General features: G+C 40.8%; 1 protein-coding gene across 1 annotated transcript in view; it reads right to left on the bottom strand.

Moving 5' to 3' along the window:
• The window catches only part of NUFIP2 (nuclear FMR1 interacting protein 2), a 31031-nt gene extending 7583 nt beyond the window's left edge, over positions 1-23448 (bottom strand). Inside the window, exons 1-3 of the mRNA XM_036122131.2 lie at positions 23058-23448; positions 16178-17902; positions 2108-2140 (exon numbers count right to left, since the gene is read on the bottom strand). Of these exons, the coding sequence (XP_035978024.1) occupies positions 2108-2140; positions 16178-17902; positions 23058-23340 (2041 nt within the window). The 5' untranslated portion in view covers positions 23341-23448. The remainder of the gene's footprint in view (positions 1-2107; positions 2141-16177; positions 17903-23057) is intronic.
• Positions 23449-25736: the final 2288 nt, after the last annotated feature.

Here is a 25736-nt window from a genome sequence, read left to right as displayed (position 1 = left end):
CCTGGAGTCCCTGGATCGAGTCCCGCATCGGGCTCCCTGCTCAGCAAGGAGCCTGCTTCTCCCTCTGACCCTCCCCCCTCTCATGTGCTCTCTCTCTCTCATTCTCTCTGTCTCAAATAAATAAATAAAATCTTTAAAAAAAAAAAAAAAAAAAAAGATTCTCTTTCCCCCTCTAAAAAAAAAAAAAATTATTAAAAAAATAAAGACCACTTCTTTGTATTAACACACACGATCTACTTTTCCACAACCCAATAAATAGTTCGGCATCCCAAAGGATTTCCAGCAACAGTGTCCTCTAGCCAGTGAGGGCTTCAACTCCTACAGATTAGAGAGGGGCTGAGTTCATTTAAGAAGGGTTTATGTGTTTCTCCCAATTATAAAAGCTTAAATCGTCAATAATCCAATACTAAAACACTTGGATTTATTTATTTTTCTTCTCAGTAAAATGAAGTCAAAATTTACTTTAACCTGTGGGGGCTGTCTAGTAAGGAACTGTTCAAGGCACATCTAGCACCAAAAACTTCTGGTTAAGTTTGGCAAAACTATCAGTTTAGTCCTAATCATGACTTATTTCTTCCTTCCTCCAAATTTCCCATAGCACCACCAGTCTTTATTCTCAGCAATGTGCATAAGCTAAGATTTGGGTGCTATTCTAAATTCCAATTATTTAGGTGTATGCTCCCCTGTTCTAGAGAGGCAATAATTTTATTACATACCATTTCCACCTATCTAAGAACTTTTAAAAGTACATATGCTTTTAATAAAAAATAGGAAACCAATAAAACTTGTTGCCTAAGTATAAAGGCCTAAAAATAATATTAAAGATCTCATGCTCACGTGAGCCTAACAGTCAATCTAATTTAGTGCAGAGATAATATAATACCCTTTCTAGGACTATAACAGCCATCCTCTAGCAACCTGCTATGAAGATAATGCTATTTCTTAATAGTTAATAGCCATTTTACAGTAAATATAGGAGGTCTACTTTTGCAGAGTATATTTTCTAGTCTATTTTTTTGTTTGCCTTTGAATAAGAAGGCACACAGAAAGCAACTCAAAATAATTTAGGAGCTTGCTAGCTATCTTCAGGCCACAGCTGTGTTAGACAAATAAGACCTGGCCTAAGTACAATAGAGAGATGGAAGGAGGAGCAATGCCCGGAAATCAGGGAAACCTACATTTTTAAAAAAGATTTTATTTTTTATTTTTTAAGTAATCTCTACACCCAATGTGGGGCTCTAATTCACAACCCTGAGATCAAGAGTCCCATGCTCTTCCAACTGAGCTAGCCAGGAGCCCCCAGGGAAACCTACATTTAATCTTGCCACTTTTTAGCTTACATAGTGACCTCTCTCACTTATATGAGCTAGCAAAGTGGATGGGAAATGGGATGCAATTCAGTTACAGGGTTCTAAAAGCCCAAATCTATTAGTGACGTTCTCCAGACTGAAACTTACTTTATTTCAGGTATTCCGTATCTACCACGTTTTAATGTATTTGGAAAAGCACACAATAATCAGGATAACCAATTTAAATTTTTTGAAAATTCCAAACAATCCAGATGTGGGTTATTCAGTCCCTTTGGCTTCCTGCTATTCACATCTTATACATGTGGTTCACGAAGGAAGCTAATTTGCTATTCTTTAGATTTTTAACCATGTATTATTTCAGAGAATATAACAGCCCAAATAAGGCTTCTAAAACAGCTAGCTAATATTTTTCTGAACTATGAATTTCAGTTCTTAGGATACCACTTGTCTACCACACAAATACAGATAAAGACTGGCTATAAGTGGAAACACTTATTCATGCTGGTTTCCTAGATTAAAAATATTTATGTTCTGTCTTACTTTCATAATCAGAGGGGGAAAAAATTCACGTTCTTCACCTAGCAGGTGAAGAGTATTTTCATATACTCTTTTCAGTGTTACCCCATGTTTAGCAATCCTGGTAAGGCAGCCAATGTCTTTTAACTGCAGTTATTAAATAATTCAAAATATAAAGCCTATTCACTTGGTGGGTCACTGTTTATGTTATTCCCACCCAATCATAACATACACTAATTAGTCATTAGTACTAACATTTTAGGTAACCTAACCATTCTTACCTTGCTTCTGCAAATTCCAAACAGATTCCATTTCTGCAAAGAAAGGAAAAAAAAGATTATTTTATACACTAAGTTTTATAGAGCAAAGTTTAAAGCTATGCTTTTCACTTTAAACCTAAAAAATCTAGACCGGTTATTGCTGGGCTGGAGGTAGGGTTGAAATAGCACAGTTCTACTAAATCTTAGACAAAACACTCTTATTTTCTTGGAATTCTCAAGTAGTGTCTTTCAGATTGCCTTAAGTTAATTACAGAAAGTGAATGATAAGTCTGCCTTTCGGCTCAGGTCATGATCCCAGGGTCTGGGATCAAGCCCTGCATTCGGCTCTCTGCTCAGCAGGGAACCTGCTTCTCCCTCTCCCTCTCCCTGCCGCTCCCCGTTTGTGCTTTCTTTATCTCTGTCAAATAAATAAAATCTTTAAAAAAAAAAGTGAATTATCATCTGAAATCAAACTACCAAGAGAACAATTCCATCTATACAAATAGCAAAGATATGCTGAAGCATGCTATAGATAATCTCAATGTTATTTCTTGTAACAGCTCATTGTTATTTAAAAAAACGAAGTATTTTTTGGCAACCCATCATAACCCAATGGGGTACCCAAGTCTTCTGAATGAAGCATTCAAATTTGATTAAGCACTCAAATTTGGTTGAAATGCCTTATTAAAATTTTACTTAACTCTTTGCTATAGGCAAGTGATTCTGCTCTTCAAACCACACCTACTCTTATTTTTAACCCATAAGGTCAAAATGCCAATCCATACCCATTTATTAGTAAACACAATCCTCATTTGCTCCAATTCCATTGAAATGTGATCACAATGTGCTTACTTTGATAACTTACAGTGAAGAAAATATGTACATGACCGAACTATAGTCACATACAGAGAAAAGGCAAGAAAAATTCTATCTGTAAGCATTCCAGAAAGCTTCACAGAGGGCTCATTTGAAGGTTTGATGAATAAGACAATAGATGACTACTATACCACAAGAACCAAAGAACAGGAAAATAGGAACTACAATACCTTGAAAGGAAATACTCTACTAGGTTTATAATGTAAACAAAGACTACACAGTAACAGGAATGAACTATGACTAGAGAATAAGTGCTCTTCCCATGGCCATACAACTGCCATTCTGAAAGACAAAAACGTGATTTTTCTTCTGTATAACTGGATTTTGTGTAATTGTATTCCATATAATTTATCACTGGCCAATTATAGTTAATGAAAAATAAAACTGGAGCTCCTTAAGATAGGATGTATCTGGACATGGGTTATAGTTAAGTTAAAACATAATCTCTCCTCAGGGCTAAAAGTGTATAAATCTCAAATTATTATTTTGTTTTATGTTTATTGTTGGAATCAGAGAATAGTAGATCACACTCTCCCTGCTCCCCTCTATCCCCCACCAAATTCACTCCTAAAAAACTTCTAAGTTTTGAAAATTTGCCAGAATTGGATGTTTGGAACAACAGGTTAATTATTCAAAATAAAGTAATTACCCAGATAAAATTGCATTCAAGGTATCATAATAAAGGCCTGATTAAACAAAGACCGGGAAATAATATATTAGTTGTCACTTGGTCCAAGAGCTTAGATGGATGCTATGGGCTTCAGACTACTGGACAGGGGCGCCTAGGTGGTTCAGTCAGTTAAGTGTCTGCCTTGGGCCCAGGTCATGATCTCAGGGTTCTGAGATCAAGCCCCACATCGGGCTTCCTGCTCAGCGGGAAGTCTGCTTCTCCCTCTCCCTCTGCCCCTCTCCTTGCTTGTGCTCACTCTCAAAAAAAAAAATTCACTGGACAGATACCCATCCAAAGATTGGCAGGAAAATCCCCATCTCCTAGGTCTAAGAAGGGGAGAGAACGTGACCAATCTAATCTGGAAAAAAGAAGATGTATCAGGAAGGTTATTCTAGTCATGGCACTCATATCTATTAATCTAATTTCTAATTCTATTATTTTCAGACAATTAGGAATAGCTGAAATGGTCATTAGAGCCGTTATCCTACACATTTCTGTACTTCAGAATGGCATACTTTAAGAAGTCCAAAGATAAGCCTTTTCTTGGTTGATCTGACTTCAAAAACATTAATCCAACACAAACATTTTTTCTTTTAATTAAAGTACAGAAATCTCACATCTTGCAACAAATAAATTCCTGAGTTCTGTATGTATTACCTGATGCTCATTAAGTCTGTTTAATGTAAAGATAAATGTGTATTTAGTTGTATGTTGAGAAAAACACCAACTTTTCATTTTGACCCACCTATGCTATAACATTTCCTTTTCTCCTCCCCACCACAAATCTCAACCTGCCCTTCCCCCTCTACCCTTTTTTGGTGGGGGAAGAGGGGGGGGACTACACTCAAGAGTCCGTAAAAACTGGAGTACTTTAAAGGCAAACATATAAATTTTAAAGACAAAAATAACTTTTTGCACCACCCAAGGTCTTCATTGGATTGAAGACATTTCCTTAGCTTAATCTAGAACATTCAGCTTTAGGTTTTAAACATAAATTTTATTTTTTTAAAGATTTTATTTATTTGACAGAGAGACAGCCCGAGCAGGAACACAAGCAGGGGGAGAGGCAGAAGCAGGCTTCCCGCTGAGCAGGGAGCCCGATGCAGGGTTCAATCCCAGGACCCTGGGATCATGACCTGAGCCGAAGGCAGATGCCTAACCGACGAGCCACCCAGGCACCCCAGGTTTTAAACGTAGATTTTAAATGATTTCTGGTAAGAAAGTCTTATTACATTCAAATAAGGGCTCTGGAGTAGTGAAATTGATCATGCTTTTTGAGGAGGGGAAAGGGATGTATGACCTAGCTAAAAAATTAGCCATGGGCCAACCTAGCTTCTAGCCAAGAAATACATCAACATTATTGAAGTGCTGAACTGAGAAATGAATGCAATTCCCCTTCCAGTTATTTAATATTAAATACTTCTGTAACTAGTAGCAACTTGATGTCCTTGATTAGAATTTCAAGTTTCCATGAAACTTAACTGAAGATCAGAAAGAAGGGGAAATAAATCAAATATTGTTTGCACGATTACATGTTATGCTTAAACAACCATACTAAGACTAATAAGCTAGTAATAGAGAATATATAGGAAAGGAAAAAATTGTATTTTTGCCCTCTTTTAAGTTACAAAAGTCTCCATGCAGATTCTAAATACAAAACAAGTTACTCTGTGTAACTGTTTTAACTATCACAAGAGAAGCTGAACAAAATAAGGCACATTCAACTATACAAAATCATAACATAGTAATTAATCTTTCTACTTTTAATACTGCCCTCGCCCCCCACCCCACACGGTTTTTTACTTCCCAGTTCTTTTTAAAGTTGGATCCCAGCACCCAGTTATGCAAATAGTTATTGAGAAATGGCCACAGGACCAAATTTGCTAACATAAGTGAAGGTTTCTGCTTTTAAAATATACCAAAGTAGGCAATTTTATTAAAATTCTGCAATTTAGACTGCCACCATCCAAATGTTAAATTTTACTATATAAAATTTTTCAAGTATTTAGTTATGCCACCTCATCAAAGAAAATTTAACATTCAATTTTCTAAAGCAGACTACTACTACTTCCTACATAACTCCCTATCACAATGCTTCCTGTAATAGATGTCCAATAACCTACAAGTTCTAAATTCCAAGTGGAATAAAAAGTACTATTTAGGGGGCTAGGGATATAGATGTGAAACCAGAAAGGCTCTGCCTCCGTGAGCTTAGAAGAGACAGCTTTTCTAGACAGAAGCATCAACATGAACAAAGCTTGGTGATATTAATTAATAAGTATGAGGTATGCTAAAGCAGGGGTCAGCAAACTGATTTCTACCCATTGCCTGTTTTTGCAAATCAAGTTTTCTTGGAACAGAGCCACACCCATTTTATATATTACCCATGGCTGTTTTTGTGTACAAGGCAGAATCAAATAACTAGAACTGCAAGGAAGAGCCCGACCCCATGGCTCACAAAGCCTAAAATATTTACTATCTGGTCATTCATATAAAAAGTTTACTAGGGCGCCTGGGTGGCTCAGTTGGTTAAGCAACTGCCTTCGGCTCAGGTCATGATCCTGGAGTCCCGGGACTGAGTCCCGCATCGGGCTCCCTGCTCAGTGGGGAGTCTGCTTCTCCCTCTGACCCTCCCCTCTCTCATGCTCTCTGTCTCATTCTCTCTCTCAAATAAATAAATAAAATCTTTAAAAAAAAAAAAAAAGTTTACTAACCTATGCTTTGGTGGTCACAATTATTTACTAAGGCTAGATGTCACTAAGACAAAAAGATTTAGACAAAGAACAAAACTATTCAGGGAACAGAGCTAAAAGTCACTAAGAAGGAAAGATTCACACAAAGATAAATGCTATTCTGCTATTCAGGGGATAGCACAAAGGCACATACAAAGGAAAGTTTACTATTTACATCATATAGGTGAAGGGAAGTCACTAAAAATATGAGATTATTGTACTAAATACTAGTAATGATTGAGGAAACTGAAGAGTATGGATGAAGTTATAATACAGTAGTCCCCCTTATCTGCAGGAGATAGGTTCCAAGACCCCTCTCCCCAACAGGAGATGCTTAAAACTGCAAACAGTACCAAACCCTACGTATACTATGTTTTTTCCTATACATACATGCCTATGATAAAGTCTAATTTATAAATTAGGCACAGTAAGAGATTAACAATAAAATAGAACCATTGTAACACACTGTAAAAAAAAAAAAGTTATGTGAGTGTGGTCTCTCTCAAGTATCTCAATTGTACTGTACTTAACATTCTTCTTGTGATGATGTGAGATGAAAAAATGCCTACATGATGAGATGAAGTGAGATGAATGACAATAGGCATTGTGACGTCGCATTAGGCTACTACTGACCTTCTGACGATTCAGAAGGATCATCTGCTTCCAGACCACAGCTGACCGCGGGGAACTGAAACCGCGGAAAGCAAAACCACGGATAAGGTTGGACTACTGTACAGAAAAAGAGCCCAGTAAATGTTACTGCAAAAGTGAAGAAATTAGGACAGTTGTATTAGAGATAGAAAGGGAAAAATGGGTATGTTAGAGACAGGATCCATTTAACCTAATAATTAGGGTTTGGGAAAAAATGAATTCAGTTTTATATACAAAGAATTAGAGTGGTGATGTTGTAAATACATGGTCTGAACTCAATGTAAAAGCAGTTGAAGTTTTGAGCTTAATACACAGTGACAGAATTGGATGAGATTACTCAGAGGAGTTTGAGTAGCAGGAAAAGGAGACTGAAAGAACACCAACACTTGAGAAAAAGAGAATGGTACCAGGAAGGTTATGCTGAAGATGTAACAAGTAGGGAAGTGGGTAGTTAAGGAAATGCAAATTAGAGAATTTAGGGAGGGAGTGTTCAACTACTGCAATTCTTATTCAAAGTTAAGACACTGTTCACCTTCTAGTCACTCTCTCTCTCTGGCCAGATGTCACTGCCTGGTTCAAGCAGTGGTACCTTACGAACACTTCTGCAATGTCATCTTTTAACGGGCCTCTCTTGCCCTTAATCGGGTCTCACTTTCTATCTTCTACACCATGGCTATCATTCTCTTCCTCTAAAAATATAAACCTAAAAGGGACCAAAACATTTCAATGGATTCTCACTGCCTACAGGGAGACTAGATGTTTGTCTTGTATAAAATTTCTAGCATTTGACACAGCCGTATTCAATAAATAAACTGGATGACTAAATTAAAGATTTTTCTAACTTGCACCACTCACCTTCCTTGAAGCACTCTGAAATGACTAGCATGTTCCAATACTATTCCATTTCCTCCACCTAAAATAGTTATGACTTTCCTTGTACAATAAATAAGCCAATTTCCACTTCTCTTTTGAATCCTACTAGCCTCTCCTGACCCTCTCACCCCCTTTAGGGGTAACTCTATGTTCCAAACACGTTTTATATATTTTTCTACAGAGCAGTCACACTAGTCATGTATTTCTTTCCATGTATGTTTCCCTTTTAGACTGAATTCCTTAAAGACATGAATCCCCTCTTTTCATCTACTTATCACAATTGCTTCGCACAGAGCTCGGTGCAATATGTAAACACTTCAATAAAATACTACTCATAAATTAGTCAGGAAGTAATAATGTAACAAAGTAGTATTAGGTCCATTTGAAACTGATTTGACCTACAAAAACAGCAACTGCATATGGTCCAATGAAAAATTCAGCATTTAATTCTTCAAAGAAAAAGACTAAAGCTAAGAGGGTTAAAGCCAACTTGAGGCTTATTTTTTTTTTACTTTTAAAATTGAATGATACTATTGTCCCAGTTTAACATACATTTAAGGGGCACCTGGGTGGCTGTTGGTTAAGCATCTGAATCTTGATTTTGGCTCAGGTCCATGATCTCAGGGTCGTGAGACTGAGCCCCGCAACTGGGCTCTGTGCTGGGCGAGGAGCCTGCTTAAGATTCTCTCTCTGCCCTTCCCCACCACCCCTGCCCACACACACTCTCAAGCTCTCTCCCTCTCAAAAAAAAAAAAAAAATTAGTACCTTAAAAAATCCTTTGAAAACATTTAAACATTTTAAAAAGCACATGTCTCAGGGCACCTGGGTGGCTCAGTCAGTTGGGCGTCCAACTCTTGATTTTGGCTTAGGTCATGGGACTGAGCCCTGTGTCCAGCGCTGTGCTGGAAAGAGTCTCCTTGAGATTCTGTCTCCCTCTCCCTTTGCCCCTATGCATGCACTCTCTCACTCTCTCTAAATAATAAGTTTAAAAAAAATCTAAACAAAAATAAAAAATAAAAAGCATGTCTTCCCACCCCAAAAGGAAACAAATCAAATATAAGGCCAAACAAGGGGACTGCTACAACTGAGAACCCCCAGATCAATCTACCACTGATCTTGCCTTCCAATCCCTTATCAAGCCATTACTGGGTATCTTAGCACCATGTTTTGCTATTCTGATTTCCTTTCCCAACCAGTCAGTCCGGAGTACCTCCCTATTCTTTTGCAAAGACTGTCAGAATCTTCTCCCCACCCTTTTCTTTTCCATTTTGACTATACCAGAGAATTAACAGCTTATTTAATTTTTTTAATTTTAGGGGCATCTGCCTGGCTCAGTCAGTGGAGTGTACGACTCTTGGTCTGGGGTTGTGAGTTCCAGCCCCATGGTGGGAGTAGAGACTGACTGAGAGTTGCATGCCCTACTGACTGAGCCAGCCAGGCACCCTGATAACAGCTTATTTTCAAGTCAATTTGACTAAAGTACTTAGAAGTCATCACCTTTTTAGGAGATACTTAATATAACTTTTCATTGCATCAACTTCAGTCTTACATTCCCAATTTGGAGCTACACCAAACTAAATAGAACTGTCTGGACCACCTCTAGATACATACATTAGAAACTTGGAGCTTGGGAGCCTGGGTGGCTCAGTCGTTGGGCATCTGCCTTTGGCTCAGGTCATGATCCCAGGGTCCTGGGATCGAGCCCCACATCGGGCTCCCTGCTCTGCGGGAAGCCTGCTTCTCCCTCTCCCACTCCCCCTGCTTGTGTTCCCTCTCTCACTGTGTCTCTCTCTGTCAAATAAAGAAATAAAATCTTTAAAAAAAAAAAAAGAAAAACTTGGAGCTTAAGGGTTTGCTTTGGGTTTTGGTTCATTTCTACTTCTATGCTTATTCTAATCCAGTTTACTTTTAGAGTAAAATATCAAATTCAAGTTGCTTGGAACGAAACTGCTACTACTAAGATAGTAATAGACAATTTCTGCTTTTATAGCATGGGTGGTTCTTCCCTCACCTTCAGGACGTAAGCTAATAAAATCTGGGGGTTAAATTTTACCTTCTATAAATTCCTTACAAGTTACTTTTCAGACTAATACCAAAGTAAATTCATTACTATTGTACTCATAAAGCAGACTTAATGAAAAATCAAGCATCCTAATATGGATGCTAAAATGGTAAGTCACTGGGAAAAAAAGGGTCTCACAACCACATTAAATTACTTGTTACAAACATTCCTGTATGTCCCGTATTACAGAGGGGGACAAAAGGATCCTTCCCCAATCTAATAAATTCAACTAGGGCTGAAACCAAAGTCAAATCTGCAGGCACCTGTTAATAAGATTATGAGAAAGACAGCTGTGATGCCATAAGCAATCACGGAGCAATAATAATAAAATGCAGTAAAGGTGAAAATACTTCTTCAGCATTGTATTAAAAGGAGAAAATTTAGTATTCAAATCCTTCCGTAAACAAAAGTCTAAACTGTATACATAGTCCCCCTTCCCTTTGATGGATTAACCATAACTTGTCTCCTGCCTCCTCATACCCCGTAGATCAGCTTCCGCATTCCCAAACCTAAAATCCCTTTTTATTTTTTTTTTAGATTTTATTTATTTATTTGACAGAGAGAGACACAGCGAGAGAGGGAACACAAGCAGGGGGAGTTGGAGAGGGAGAAGCAGGCTTCCCGCCGAGCAGGGGGCCCGATGCGGGGCTCGATCCCAGGACACTGGGATCATGACCTGAGCTGAAGGCAGACGCTTAACGATTGAGCCACCCAGGCGCCCCAATAAACATTTATTTTTAAAAAGGGATTTTAGGGGGGCGCCTGGGTGGCTCAGTCATTAAGCATCTGCCTTCAGCTCAGGTCATGATCCCAGGGTCCTGGGATCGAGCCTCGCACCGGGCTCCCCGCTCGGCAGGAAGCCTGCTTCTCTCTCTTCCTCTCCCACTCCCCCTGCTTGTGTTCCCTCTCTCGCTGTGTCTGTCAAAAAAAATAAAATCTTAAAAAAAATAATAAAATGTTTATTTTCAGATAAATAATGCATTCATATGACTGCAAATACAAAAGGTAAAATCTTGTTATTCCTCTGCCAAGACTATTCCAAAAGTTCATCAGAAAAACGGCTTCCAGGGGCGCCTGGGTGGCTCAGTCGTTAAGCGTCTGCCTTTGGCTCAGGTCATGATCCCAGGGTCCTGGGATCGAGCCCCGCATCGGGCTCCCTGCTCGGCGGGAAGCCTGCTTCTCCCTCTCCCACTCCCCCTGCTTGTGTTCCTGTTCTCGCTATCTCTCTGTCAGATAAATAAATAAAATCCTTAAAAAAAAAAAGAAAAAAAAAAAAAAAAGAAAGAAAAACAGCTTCCAGGGGTGGCTGGGTGGCTCAGTCTTTAACCGTCTGCCATCAGCTCGGGTCATGATCCGAGAGTCCCGGGATCGAGCCCTCCATCGGGCTCCCTGCTCAGCAGGAAGCCTGCTTCTCCCTCTCCCACTCCCCCTGCTTGTGTTCTCTCTCGCTGTCTCTGTCAAATAAATAAATAAAATCTTTAAAAAAAAAAAAAAGAAAAATGACTTCCAATGTATCTTACAAATTGGTGCCACATTAATCTAGCTGAATGCAAGGTAATACTACCAACTCAGTTTTTAAAAGTGTACAATAAAACAAAGGCTGATGTACTATTTTATAAATTTAGAAGCCCAGGCTTAAAAATGACAAATGATTTTTTTTCAGGTACACAGTAATTAGGAATACTTCAGCATTCACCCCTGTCTTCTGTGAAGTTAAGTTACTTCCATTCCACCAGCCTGTCTCCCTGACATTCAGTGGCTCCCCACCTGCCTCCAGACTGATCTGATGATCTGGTAGCAACTTACCTTCCTTCTATGTTCCCTCACCACATCCAAAGCAGAACCCTTCCAATATTTACATTTACTCAGGATTCTCCAACTTATCTAATCTTTATCTTCCTCCTCTCTGCATTTCCGTAAGTCAAAAAATCTTCCCCATCCATCAAAACTCAGTTTAAATACTGCTGCCTCCATGAAAACAAACCCAACATTTACTCTTCCCACCTTTACTCCATTAAAAATTCTCCTTCCACTAAAGTCTTCTAGGTATTTGTATCTGTATGACACTTAAAATCTTGCCTAGTAAACTTGTGTATTGTTTTCACCTCTACTTAAGCTCTTCAAAGAAAAGGACTCACCCTTTCGAAGTCTTCCATAACTAAGCAAAGTACTTTGCCTCTAAGTACATCGTAAGGGAAAAAGGAAAACATACACACATACATATTACTGCACAACTGTGGCAGAGAAAAAGAAAAAAAGGATTAAGCTGAAGAAAGCTCTCTAGACTTGGAGTTCCCAATCCTAGCTGGCAATGAGAACCACCTAGTGAGTTAAAACACATTTTTATTCCAGGGTGTGGCCCAGATCTAGTAAATCAAATCATTTATGCCAATAACCTATGGAGGTAACAGAGAAACAAATTCTTAAAGTTTCATACTATAGCCTAGTGTTCCCTCAAGGACATTTTATACTAGATAACTGTCGTGTTGATTCACTTCAACCATCAAGAATTACACCTTATTTTATTCATCTCCCCTTGCATCTCTACATGCTGGGTAAAATTTACCATATCAAATTATTTTTTCATGAATACTCCAAAATACCATTTTGAATGCTTGATAACCTTCAGTGCATTATTAGTTAGGCAAGATAAATCAACCTGGTTTAAACAAACACTGACCAAACACACAACTCACACCAACCTATTTCAACAGATTTGGCTTCAAATGACTTTTTTTGAATCAAATTACTTCAAATGACCATTTCAAAATCAAATATTCACCTCAAAAAGTTAAAGGGTCTAGTGTTACAAGTCTCTTGAAAAGTAAATGCTTTAAAGGAGGCAACAGTTATATGTCCTGGGTATGTGCATTAAAAGCTATCACTCTAACATAAGTATCAACTAGCAAAATGTTAGGAGACCTGGAATTTGCTTTTGACACTGCTACCAAAGAAAGTGTGAAGGTAGGCAGGTGAAATAAGAATGACCATGCTTTTTAAATGTTCAGGCTAGACGGGTACATTGGGGTTCATTATAGGTTCCACTTTTGAATATAAATTTTTTCATAGTCAGTTTAAAAAGATATCACTTTAAAGTTCACCCCCCTTAAGTGCCACTTGAGAAAAAGAGAAAATAGAACCTACATCTCACCATAAATATTAATACTGCTATGTAATGGTACAATATTCCCCCAGATAATATAAAGATTAACCCTCCTGTTTAAGAAAAGTTAATAGCATAATGTGTAAAAAAAAAAATCCCAAGAACTAGAATTCCCACCAATCTCTTTTTTTATGCCTCATCGCATCTGTATTTCATATCCTCAAAATGTACTGAACATTAGTCTAAGGCTGCAAGTAATTAATGTTTAATCTAAAAAATGCACCATTCCTACTAAACTGACACCAAGCACCCTCTTACCTACTAGTTCCAAATAAAGTTGTTGAAGAGCTTATTTTTGAAGTTAGGAGGTATGCCTAAGAACTTCTATTCCTGAGCCTAACTTTAACTCAGTAAGCGATTGCCTTTGAAAGCTGAAAGAGAAGACTACACTAACGGACCAAGAAAATACAGGTGCTCTTTTAAAGTATTCCAATAAGCCAAACTGTTTATTACCTCCTTTAGAGTTTAAGACAACTTGGGGGAAAAAAAAAGCCAGCCTTCGCTTATGAGAAAGATCTGCACATCTTCAAAAGGTTGTAATTCAAAACAAATTCAAAGAAAAATTAGTGACCTAATGAACCAATCCACATTTGGCAGTAATTCAAAGAACCTGCCACTGGGAACTAACTGAACTGAATGTTATCCATTGTTCGGGCGGGGGGGGGGGGGGCGACAATCAATACCAATTTAATCTCAGTAATATCCAACTACAAAACTCAAATTGATGCACTTTACTAAAGCAAATCATTCGGTAATATCAGCAAAATTAAATATAACTGCATCCATGTAGGGGCATTTAGCTCATCTAAATACCACTGATTTCCTATCTAGTTAGCCTACCTATACGGAAAATGCATACAGAATACCTAGAAATAGAGAAGTTAATACTCCCATTTAAAAAGGCTTACAATTCTCCATAATAAAAATCTATATAAAACCACCAGCCAACCGCCACTTAATGGAACAACTTGTCCCGGACTTTTTTGCAGGTTACGGAAGAACATAATCAGATATCCTCTCAGGTTCACACAATGACCACCAATACAAAATACTCAGGTAAAGCTTTTCCCAATAAAGGTCTCTGGAGGGCAGATGGCACAGAAGATACCACCAAAAACGCCAACTCCCCCAGCAGAATTTAACTGATAATTAACCACAAGTCTTAAGAAACTAAGCAATTTTTTTGCCCTAACTTTCCTAAAAACATCCACTTCCTGGTTAATTCATTTACTTCCAAATAGCAGTGCTGGAGAAAAAAGTGAAGACAGGTAATTTTATCTGCCAGGATTTCTACTCCTAAACTCCCGTAAGGCAATACTACTACTTACTCCCATTTTTTAAAGGGAAGAAAAATAGAAAAAGGACATCTGTTCATTTTACTAATGTCTTCCAGTTTGCAGATAAGGAAAGGTATGCAGAGGAGGCAATTTGCTTAAAAGTCACATAAATAGCTTTGTTATTCATCTCTGAGGCAGTGATTCTTCCAGGGAGAATATGGTAATTACCTCATCCCCACTATATGATATGCTGCCCCTTCCCTGCAGTTGCAAGTCACTGCCTAAATGAGCCAATGTTAAAAATGGGAATGTGCAGCATATCTTAGGTGTGTGTATGCATGCATGGGGTACAGATTTCTGTTAGGGGAGGAGGGGAATATGGAAGTGGAAGACTGAAAACCACTGTTCTCAAAAGTACCTAGGTTGTAAACATCATTCACTAAGCCTCGTTATTTGCTGTATGGATAAGTTATGCCATACAGCATATTTTTTTTTTTTTTTTTAAAGATTTTATTTATTTAGGGGCGCCTGGGTGGCTCAGTCGTTAAGCGTCTGCCTTTGGCTCAGGTCATGATCCCAGGGTCCTGGGATCGAGCCCCACATCGGGCTCCCTGCTCGGCGGGAAGCCTGCTTCTCTCTCTCCCACCTCCTCTGCGTGTTCCCTCTCTCGCTGTGTCTCTGTCAAATAAATAAATAAAATCTTTAAAAAAAAAAAGATTTTATTTATTTGAGAGAGAGAATGAGAGAGAGAGAGAGAACACACGAGGGGCGGAGGGTCAGAGGGAGAAGCAGACTCCCTGCTGAGCAGGGAGCCCGATGTGGGACTCGATCCTGGGACTCCAGGATCATGACCTGAGCCGAAGGCAGTCGCTTAACCAACTAAGCCATGCAGGCGCCCCGCCATACAGCATATTTTTAAGACACAAATGGGGTGCCTGGGTGGCTCAGGTGGTTAAGCACAGACTCTGGATTTTGGCTCAGATCATGATCTCAGGGTCCTGGGACTAAGCCCTGCAGTGGACTCCCTGCTCAGCATTCTCCCTCTGCCCCTCCCGATGCTTGCTCTCTCTCTCATATAAATTAATTTTAACTTTAAAAAAAAGACACAAATAAACCATATTCTAAAAAAGTTATGCACATGGAACTTGAAAGATATCGGATTCCTTTTTTTAACATAGGCTTTGGGCTATGGAAAGTACAGATTCCAAGAGCCTGGTTCCTACAATGCTAATTGGGCTTGCCGTTGCAGTTATTGAAATTATTTTCCATTTACCATTCAGCACCCACTATTCCTTCGTATAAGAGAAAAAATAGTTTGACACTCCATCTTTTTGGACTCCTCCTCTAAAACACTGCTCCTACTCATTTTACACAAATTAGAACTATCAAGTGAGCTCACTAATAAAGAAGCATATGATATAAAAAGCAAAGGAGAGCGAACATCTGTTCAAAGAAAAATTTTAAAAAGAACCGAAGAGAAAATATGTCATCCCTTTAGGCACAACCCCACCCCTCTTCACTCTTTGAACCAAGTGTAGGAAGTCAAATATACTTGTACATATTAAAAAAAAAAATGCTTTTAAGTTGAAAACGTGAACATTCCTTAATAGTACTATTTCCAAAGACCCTGAATTAGTTTATCAGCTGCTTATCCACTGTTATTCTCAACTTAGTTTCCAAATTCTTAAAGAATCTCATAGTAATTTCCAAAATTCACCCTTAATACACCAGCTAATGTAAGTTAAATCAACCAGTAGGAATCTTTATAGAAGAACAAATGAGTTACCTTTAGTGTGATATACAATAGCAGCCCTCAGGTCAAAAGAACCCCAGCTATCATTTCTTTCTAGGCCTCTCTGGTATCTCTGTTCTTTGGCGGAGCCTAACAAAGTGTTCGTAGGAGACGCCAGAGGATTTTGATTTTCTATCTCATAGTCCTTTGAGAGAAACACTAAAGCACCTTGACTACTGGTGTCTGCTTTTTGCAGGTCACCTATATGACTGGGTTCCAAGGATAAGGCTCCACTCTCACTAGTAGTCCCAGATTTTAGAATGCTACCCAGAACTTGAGGACTAGTCCGTTTTTCCAGCTCATAAGCCTTGGGAAACACAGGATGCTCAGTTCCTGAGGGGATTATTTCAGCACCCTGTGAAACCAAAGTGGCAGGATATTCCCCTTGAAATGTCACCTCCATCACTTTATGATCTGATGACTTCCCAATAACAGTCTCAGGGCCAGCACTGGGCTCATTTATAAATGATAAACCCCACTGATTCTGGAAGATATCTCCCAGGTTTTGCTGATCTGTCTGAGAGGGTAGATCCACTTGTGCCGTGCTCAACAGCACAGTTTGCATATTTGAAGGATAGATAAAAAGGCTAGATTTAATTTGTTCAACAGCTGCTGAAGTCAGACTCATGTCCTGGAGAACTGAATCAGTCCCAGACGAGATGGGTGTTAGAGTATTAGCAGCAGTAGTTAGCAGTGGCTGACCCCCTGGAGAATACACACTTGCATCAGTCCCTGCTAAAACAGGCCCATTAGAAAAGTTGGCCGAAGTAACAGATTTCAGCGCTGACATAGGGACCTGGGATAACCGACTTGAAGATTGGGTCTGAGTTTCCCCAGTAGATGATGAAGAGGATGAAGATGAAGATGGCGACACAGAAGAATTCTGTACAGTTTTGTTGAGGTTTTCCTTAACTTTGCTTGCATAACTTATTTTAGGAACTATTTTAGCACTGCTATTGTCCACTGGAAAAACTGGTGGTGGTTTAAATAGGGTCCATGAGTCCTCTTTGGAGGTAACAGCAGAAGCATGCTTTCCTTTGGGCCGATCATCAAACTTTTTGCTGCTCACACCAGGTTTAATATCAGAGCTTTTCCGCAGCATATCACCCACAGCAGGTTTTCCTCGATTTGTTCCTCCAGGCCCAGCTTCATACTTCCAAATGGGCTTCGAACCATCTACTCGATTTCCCTTTTGTTCACTGTAGTCAGGCTTGAAAGTTTCAAGTCCCTGTTTTAAGGTTGGGACACTGGTCTCTTGTTGCATTATTTTGTCCTGAACTAAATTAAGGTTTTCACAACCCTTGGCACTATTGCGCCTAGCTTTCCTTTTTTTAGGAGTGGTATATCCGCTCTCAGATCCACTACCATCATTATCTGCTCCTTTGCCCATGTAACCATTAGTAATATAGCCAGAATTAGTTGTTACAACACCATTTGGAATTGCTACTGTATCGGTCTTGTCTACAGACTGGTTCTCTCCAGATTTATTTTCGTAAGATTTCCCATTCTTTTTGTCCATACTGTTTTTCTGAATGAAATTCCTGGTTTTAATTCCTGCTTTCCCAAAGGTGCTGGCCTTTACAGTCTGCTTCAGATTAGTGTCTACAATTTGTTGGTTGCCATTGAGGACCCTGGAAATAGGGCTGGTAGCTTCATCAGAACCCAGGCTCTTTAAAGGTATTTCTCTTTCTCCAGCATTACCATTTAGTTCACCATAGCCTAGAGAGGGTGGAAAAAAAAAGGTGTTGGTTTTTTTTTACAATTATAATATATAAATTACAGTTGTACCTAACATTTAAAGACACTATGCTATGAGCATTAGCTTGACGATCTGTTATTATTTCACAACTACGAGAAAACACCTGTGAGCCCCATATTAGTAATCAGAAGTCTACCAAGCAAGAGACTGAACCAAGCTGGAATTCAAACCAAAGTCTGAGGTCAGAAAGAACAAGACCTCTTAACAGCACGCCATAATACCCCTCGCCTAAAAGAACCAACTTCCCCATTGTTCTCACAAGGCTGTTATAAAATTTCCTTTACAATTAAGAACAGAGCTACCCTCTGGGCAAAAATCAAGTTATGTTGATACATTAATTGTACAGGGAAATTAAAGAATCCCTTCCTAGGGGCGCCTGGGTGGCTCAGTCAGTTAAGCTGCCTTAACTCAGGCCCTGATCTCAGGGTCCTGGGATTGAGCCCCATATCATTGGGCTCCTTGTTCAGCTGGGAGTCTGCTTCTCCCCCCCCCCCCCACTGTCTGCCTCTTCCCTCTGCTCGTGCTCTCTTGAGCTCTCTCAAATAAAATCTTAAAAAAAAAAAAATCCCTTTCTATGCAACCATAAATGGCTGGTAGTCACCATAAGCAGTTCCTACTGCATTCTGCTGAACAAAAATCTAATACTCATGAACTCTTTCTACAGTGGTCTTGAATTTATTTTGACATTTCCCAGACATTAGATCATACTGTTAATGTATGAAACCAAAACAACTATGTACCAATGTTTCTAACTCTTTTAAAATACATTTTCTTCATTTTACATCTGGGTAAGCAGACTCTCAGGGAAATTAACTTGCCCAAGTCACAACATAGAGAACTGGAAATCTGAACTCCAGTCTGCCTATAACATAGTATCCTATCACTATGTAATACTGCCTACAAGTGATGCAATATTATTTACTAAACAAAACTACAATGAAAGGTATCTAATTTTAAAAAGTGTTATGGTGTTCAAGTTTAAGACCTTCAACTACCATAAAGAGTTTACTACTATACGTTATTCAATTAGGCTAACAACAGCTTTTCCCATTTCCTTACCCGTAAAATAGTAATATTAGTTAACCACCTTTCTATGAAATGTTCCCAAAAGCATTTTGAGGTCAAGTAATTAGAAATAATTAGAAACAGATACATAATAGAAGGATACACACACATTCATTTAAGGCAGCTTTTCAGGGGGTTGGGGGAGGGGCGTCCAATAAGAATACCAAGTAATTTGCCTTTGTCACTTTCATTCATTCTTGTGGGCCTTTAGCCTGTGAAGGCTAAAAGGAATGTGAACTATATTCTTGTTTTGAAATTGTTTTAATTCCCAATATGGTAATCAACAGATATATAACCCACAGTAAAAGCTCTTTGTGAATTTTAAAAACATAAAGCATCTAGGATTTTTTTTTTTGTTTTTTTACAAGTGTGAGAACCATTGTTTTAAAAGAATTTGATGTGGAATAGAACATAGTCTGGGAAGATGTACAACAGGATGTACTATAATTTTAAGGCACTCATTCCGTATCAGAGAAAAAGATAAGGACGTGAAGAATGAACAAATAAAGGTATTTTCTTCTACTGTATTAACTTTCAGAAAATAACTCAAGACTATAACCGTTCTGAGATTGAATGGCACAAAACTTGTACCATAAAAAATGTTTTGTTAAAGCTCTTAACTTCTGTAGAGTTGTAATTTTTGACTGCCGAGTTTTTTTTTTTTTTGACAGCCAATCAAATCTAACTTTGGTGGAAAAATTCTAACTATGAAACTACAAGTAAAGAAGAGATCACTGCTTAGGGTGTTTTCTGAAAGGTTCCTTTTTTCTTAAAAAAGTTCCTAAATAGAGGCTCTCAACGTTTTTAACAGATCCAAGTTTACCTGTGTACAACTCTAGACTAAAAAGAAAAACTACATATACCATTTAACATGCCAACAGGCTAAACAAAGGTCTGTACTCTTGGGCCCATTAGTTGTAACTTTCTCAAAGGTAAGCAAGCAGTCTTAAAAAAATTCCAATATCCAAACTAACCTGGACCAAAGCCAAGACTTTTAAGTGAACCAGGATAATTTTTCCTAAAATTACTAGTATTTAGTGGTTCCAATATCAGGAATCACCAAACAATTTAATAACAGCTCAAAAGCCACTATACTTCTACTCCTAAGTTTTAATAACAAATAGCATTTCTCATTTAACTAAAGTTTTTTCCAGGGGAACCTGGGTGGCTCAGTCGGTTAAGCGTCTGCCTTATGTTCAGGTCATGATCTCAGGGTCCTAGTCTCATGGGGAGACTGCTTCTCCCTCTCCCTCAGCACCGCCACCGCCCCGCCCCATCGTGCTACCCTCTTTCTCATATAAAGTCTTAAAAAATTTTTTTTCTATAGTAACTTTGTTGGTATGCAAAACGTACCAGAAACATTTTCTTTTAGAAACTTAGGTATTTAAGAAAAATGCAAACACCACAGAATCACTGAGAGAAGTCAAAGAGCTCTCTGCACTTTCACTATTCAGGTTTGTCATGCTAAAGCATCTAACCCTACTTCAAATGGACTCTGCAAAACTTCAGTCCTGATAAATCTAGCTTTTGGATTAGAAACCGGAATTACTGAACACATTTGGCCCTCTCTTGCGCCCTCTTCTGGAAAAAGAAAACAGGTTCCTCTTTATAGGTTTGTGGGTAACGGGTCATAAAAGCCCACTTCAACATATTACAGATACATTTCAAAAATGCTCCTAGTTTTCTTAGTAAATTAGCATTATACATATTGAAGTCACAGTACTGTAACCAGGCCACACATGGAAAACTGTTCATCCCAAATTGTTTACATTCTCTCAAAACTGCTAAGCCCAGTTTCCCCTCTTTATCCTCTTCCTGGATAAGACATACTAATTTGAAGAATGCCACCTTGAATGGTTCAGGGGCTGCTTCTATATGCAGAGACGATGCCTGCAGGGGTATATTAATACCTGACCAACGAAATACAATTTTCCAATCTGAACAGTAATACTGCTTTATATTCCAAGCAACCATAATAAAGTAAGATGTTCTTTCCTCTAAGTTGAAAAAGACCTAAGGTTAAAACATTTAGTGTTGTATACTTTCTAATAGTTTTCAAGCTGTTCCAAATCCGTTAAGATTAAATAATATCTATGTTCACTTCTACTGCACACCTGATGTCCCTGCCCCCAAAAGTGGAAAATCTGGCATTCCAATTTCACTCTTCAATTTACATTAAGTCTTCAATAGAGCAGCAATTTTTCTCCAGCTCTCAGTAACTGCTTGTATCACATTTGATATGCTGGATTTAACATCCATTTTCTTACCATTCCCTTCATTTCTCTTCAATTTATAAGGAATCTTTAATTTGTAAAAATCTGCCTGGTTACAAACTTTTAAGTTCATTTCTTCTCAAATGTTTTCTAAAATGACTTTTACTCTCAATTTAACATTTGTTCAAATCAAGACTTTGGGGCTCGGCATCAATTTGAAAATAGAAAAACACCTTTCCTTTTTACATGGAAAAAAGCCTCGTCCGAGGCAAGATGGTAGTGAACCAACCTCATGGATGAGCCACCTCGTTTCTCCTTTAAGGACAAGAAATAGGGGTCAAGAAAAACTCGCCCTCTCCCCCCATCCAATCGTTTTTCTAATCGCTCTCCTCGAAATCACTACCCAAGCCCGGAACGTAAATGCTGGGGGGCTTGAGGGAGCTAAACAAGCTTTTTTTGTAAAAATGAGCTGCTAGAGGGAAAGGGCCCAAGTGAAAGGAAAGCCTGAGAGGCGGAGTCGTGAGCGAACCTGGCAGGAGACGAGGTTCCTGTGGCAGAGAAACTCGTGACCGGGGAGCCTGGTTCCCGCTGGGTACCCCACCCGGCCTTCAGGCACCGCCTCTACCCAAAATGTACCCCCCCCCCAGCCCTCCTGCCCCAAGGAGGGCCGCGGCCGCCGCCCGCGGCCTCCTGCTCCCGGCTCCACTTCCAGGCCGGCTCCCCGCCCGGACCGCCCGCGCCTCCCGCCGCACCCGGGAGCGGGAAACGCGGCCGCCGGCGCGCGGGGCCCGGTGCAGGCCGCTCCCCTCGTGGCCGCTTCCCTCCCCCACCCCAACCGCCCCCGCCCCTCACCCCAGGGACCCGCCCGGGACCGCGCGGCCGCCACCGGGTTACACAACCCGGCCGGCGACGGGGGGAGGGGCGGCCACGGCCGGGGGCGACGGCGCCCCCGCAGTGCGGGGGGCAAGGCGGCCGCGGGTGGGGATCCCGAGCCCCCCAGCTCCGCCGCGCCGAGCCCCCTCGACACCCTTCCCCCTCCGCTCCTCAGTGGGCCGGAGTCGGTGACAGGAATCGGCTTCCAACATGGCGGACAGGAAGCGGCCCCGCGAGGAGGAGAGAACATTCCAGCCGCGCCGGCTCTGGGGGGAGCGGGCCCGGGGCGCCGGCCTCGCGAGGAGCCGCGAGGGCTGACTGCGGGGTCTGGTGCCCGAAAGGGGCGTCTAGAGGTGGAAATGACCCGAGAGACGAGGGGTCCCGGCCGCCCCCCCAAGACGGGGAACCCCAAGGCCACAGGTGGGCTTGGGGTGGCGGGTGAGGGAGGACACTTCCTCAACTCTGCCCACCTACCCTCGCCTCGCCGCCTGCAAAAGGGTCTCGCGACACCACCCAAGTCGGGATTCGCTAGGCCTTCTTGAGATACACCCCGAAGGCTTTGGGGGGGGAGAGCTATGGACACCCCAAATCAGGGCTACCAAATTAAGGTTCCTCCGGGGCCTCGGGAAGGTAAACGGGAAAGGAATGATGAGGCTGGACTTCCAAGGCCGACCCTCCGGGTCTCCCTCCAGCCCAGGCGGGGGCCGGGAAGGTCACAGTGGCCTGGTTGGGCCTCTGCCGTGCTGAGGGGAAGGAGAGGGCGCTGCAAAGCCCGCGGCCCAGGCCGGGCTCTGGGAGAATGGAAGGGGGCTTCCCCAGCCCCGCAGGACACAGAGACACACACACACACACACACATACACAAGCACTCGGACCGCGTCCGCGCTTTCCCCATCCAGCCCCACCCCCATCGCCCCTACCCCCCACCCCCATTCCCCTTCCCCCACTCGTCCTCCCTCCCAGACCTGTTTTCTTCTTCGGCGTTTCCTGGTGCTGCTGGAGGGCGTGTTTCTGCTCATGTTTCAGCGCCTTAGGCTGGGCCTTGGGGCTGCCCTCGGCTCCATGCTGCAGGTATTGGTGAGGCTGCTGGTGATGGTGGTGGTGATGGTGGTTGTGGCTGTGGTTGTAGAAATAATAATGGTGGTGGTGGTGCGGCTGCTGCTGCTGCTGCTGCTGCTGGGGGTGATGGTGCGGATGGTGGTGGCTGTGATGGTGCTGAGGCTGTGGCTGGCCGGGCTTCTCCTCCATTGAAAGCGGCTGGGACTCCCTGGCTGAGGCTGCGGGCTGCTGCACCGTCAGGATCTGAGACTGCTTCTCAGGGCTCACTCAGTATATCTGAGCGCGTCTAGCCAGCGCACTGGTTAACCGAGCGATTCTGCGAGATTGGCAGCGGCGCTCCAGCAATCAGGAGCCGCGCTGCGCCGCAGGCCCCGCCCCTAGCCCAAATCCTCTTTCCTTCCCCTTCGCCACTGCCTCCTGGCCAACGCCACTTACCCTGTGCAACCTCACAGGGCCGGGCCTTCAACGTCAGCACTATGGCTCTCTGCTGTCGCTGTCTCTCCTTCACCGCGCAGTCTGCGAACAGCACTTTCTACACTCCTCACCCGCAAGCAAACTCACGTCGAGTGTAGCAGATTCCACTGGCGATTCCACTGGCAATTCCACTGGCTCTGGGAGCCATCTGTTGGTTTTGCACCTCCTAGAATCTGTTGGCTTTTTTTTTTTTTTTTAAATCCTTTTCCGGGTAACCAGAGGAGAAGATCAGTTCCCTTAACCCTGAGACCACTAAAGGGGCAATACAAAAAGAGGAAATAAATACATTTTTTAAGAATACAAGAGCTTCACAATTCAGTAGATCATTTTGTATTCTGGATTCATTTTGCTTTGTATTCATATGCTAATCTCTTCCTTTCCACGAAGGGATTATAGGGTTCCACAATGGGGTATCTGTGTAATTTTCTAAAAGGGCACAAAGGGTTTAAATCATTGTTTCTTTGTAGTTGGAGGCAAGGGAGAGCGGGAGGAATGAAAATCTAAAATCTACAGTGAAGTAGTATTGTTGTTGAGTTGTTGCTGTTGTTGTTGTTAACTCCAGGTGAGGTCAACTATAGAACCATGATAAGTTGTAGAATATGAAGTTTCAAGAGCGAAAGACAGGAGAAAAGGCACTTTAAAACTTATTAAGTTAAAAAATTTTTTTGCATGTATGGAAAATATTGGAATTTAAATACTCTATTGCTTTTGTAATGTTGGTTTAATTTAGCCTGCATTATCACATCACAACCTGATTTTTTAAAAGCAAATGTTAGTCAGAAACATTATGAGTGAGAGTGATTACTCAGGAAGGAAGAGAAAGGTTGTGTTGGGGAGGAGCGCAGGGGTACCCTTTGATAGTATTTTATTTGTTGACCTAGATGGTAATGACACATGTATTTGCTTTAGAATTACTTCTTAAACCGAAAATGTTTGTATGTATAATACACTATTCTCAGTTTATGTTATATTGGGGGATTTTTTTAAATTTAGCATAAAACATGTATAATTTACCACTTTAACCATTTTTAAGTGTATAGTTCATTGGCAGTAGATACATTCACATTGTTGTGTAGCCATCACCACTGTCCATCTCCAGGACTTTTTCTACATCCCAAACTGAAACTCTGCACCCATTAAACAATAATTCCCCCTTTCTCCTCCCCCATATCCCCTTTTAAGCAGTATTTTCTTTTCTGTCTCTGTGATACCTCATACAAGTCGAACCATACAATATCTATTCTTTTGTGTCTGGCTTATTTCACTTAACACGTCTTCAAGGTTCATCGTATTGTGGTATGTATCAAATTTTCCTTCCTTTTTAATGCTGAATGATAGTCCATTGTATGTATATGGCCCATTTTGTTTATCCATTCATTTGGCAATGGACATATGGATTGTTTCCTCAGTGTATATTTTACAGTTTTTAAAATGTGGCTTGAGGAGCACCTGGCTGGCTCAGTCAGTGGAACATGTGACTATTTACCTTGGGGTTGTGAGTTTGAGCCCCACGTTGGGTGTGAAGATTATTTAAAAATAAAATCTTAGGGGCGCCTGGGTGGCTCAGTGATTAAGCGTCTGCCTTCGGCTCAGGTCATGATCCCGGGGTCCTGGGATCGAACCCCACATCAGGCTCCCTGCTCAGTGGGAAGCCTGCTTGTCCCTCCCCCACTCCCCCTGCTTGTGTTCCCTCTCTCACTGTCTCTCTCTGTCAAATAAATAAATACAATCTTTAAAAATAATAAAATAAAACAAAATAAAATCTTAAATAAATAAATAAATAAATAAAATGTGGCTTGATTTACTATGGCAGGACAATATTAAAGGAATAAAGAAGCTTTAAGGGAAAAATTTGTGCTCTGAAATTAATGAATATCAACACAAAAGCATAATTAAAAGGTAAAAGCCTTTTTACAACAGCATATGTCACTGAATCCAGACAACCATGATCAGATCTTGACTTGTTCTTTATAGTGAGGATTTGTGTCGCTTTGCTAAATTTTGAAGAAAGACCCTTTAGGGTGTGGTGGGGAGTACATTTACCCAGTTTTGAGAGCTAAAACCCCAATAATAGCATTGTGACAAGTAAGTCTTTGCCACTGAGTAGTATT

This window comes from Halichoerus grypus, chromosome 2 (genome assembly GCF_964656455.1).
Source record: "Halichoerus grypus chromosome 2, mHalGry1.hap1.1, whole genome shotgun sequence".
NCBI lineage: Eukaryota > Metazoa > Chordata > Mammalia > Carnivora > Phocidae > Halichoerus > Halichoerus grypus.
Note: the sequence above shows the minus strand (reverse complement) of the source record. Positions and strands in the feature narration are given on the sequence as shown.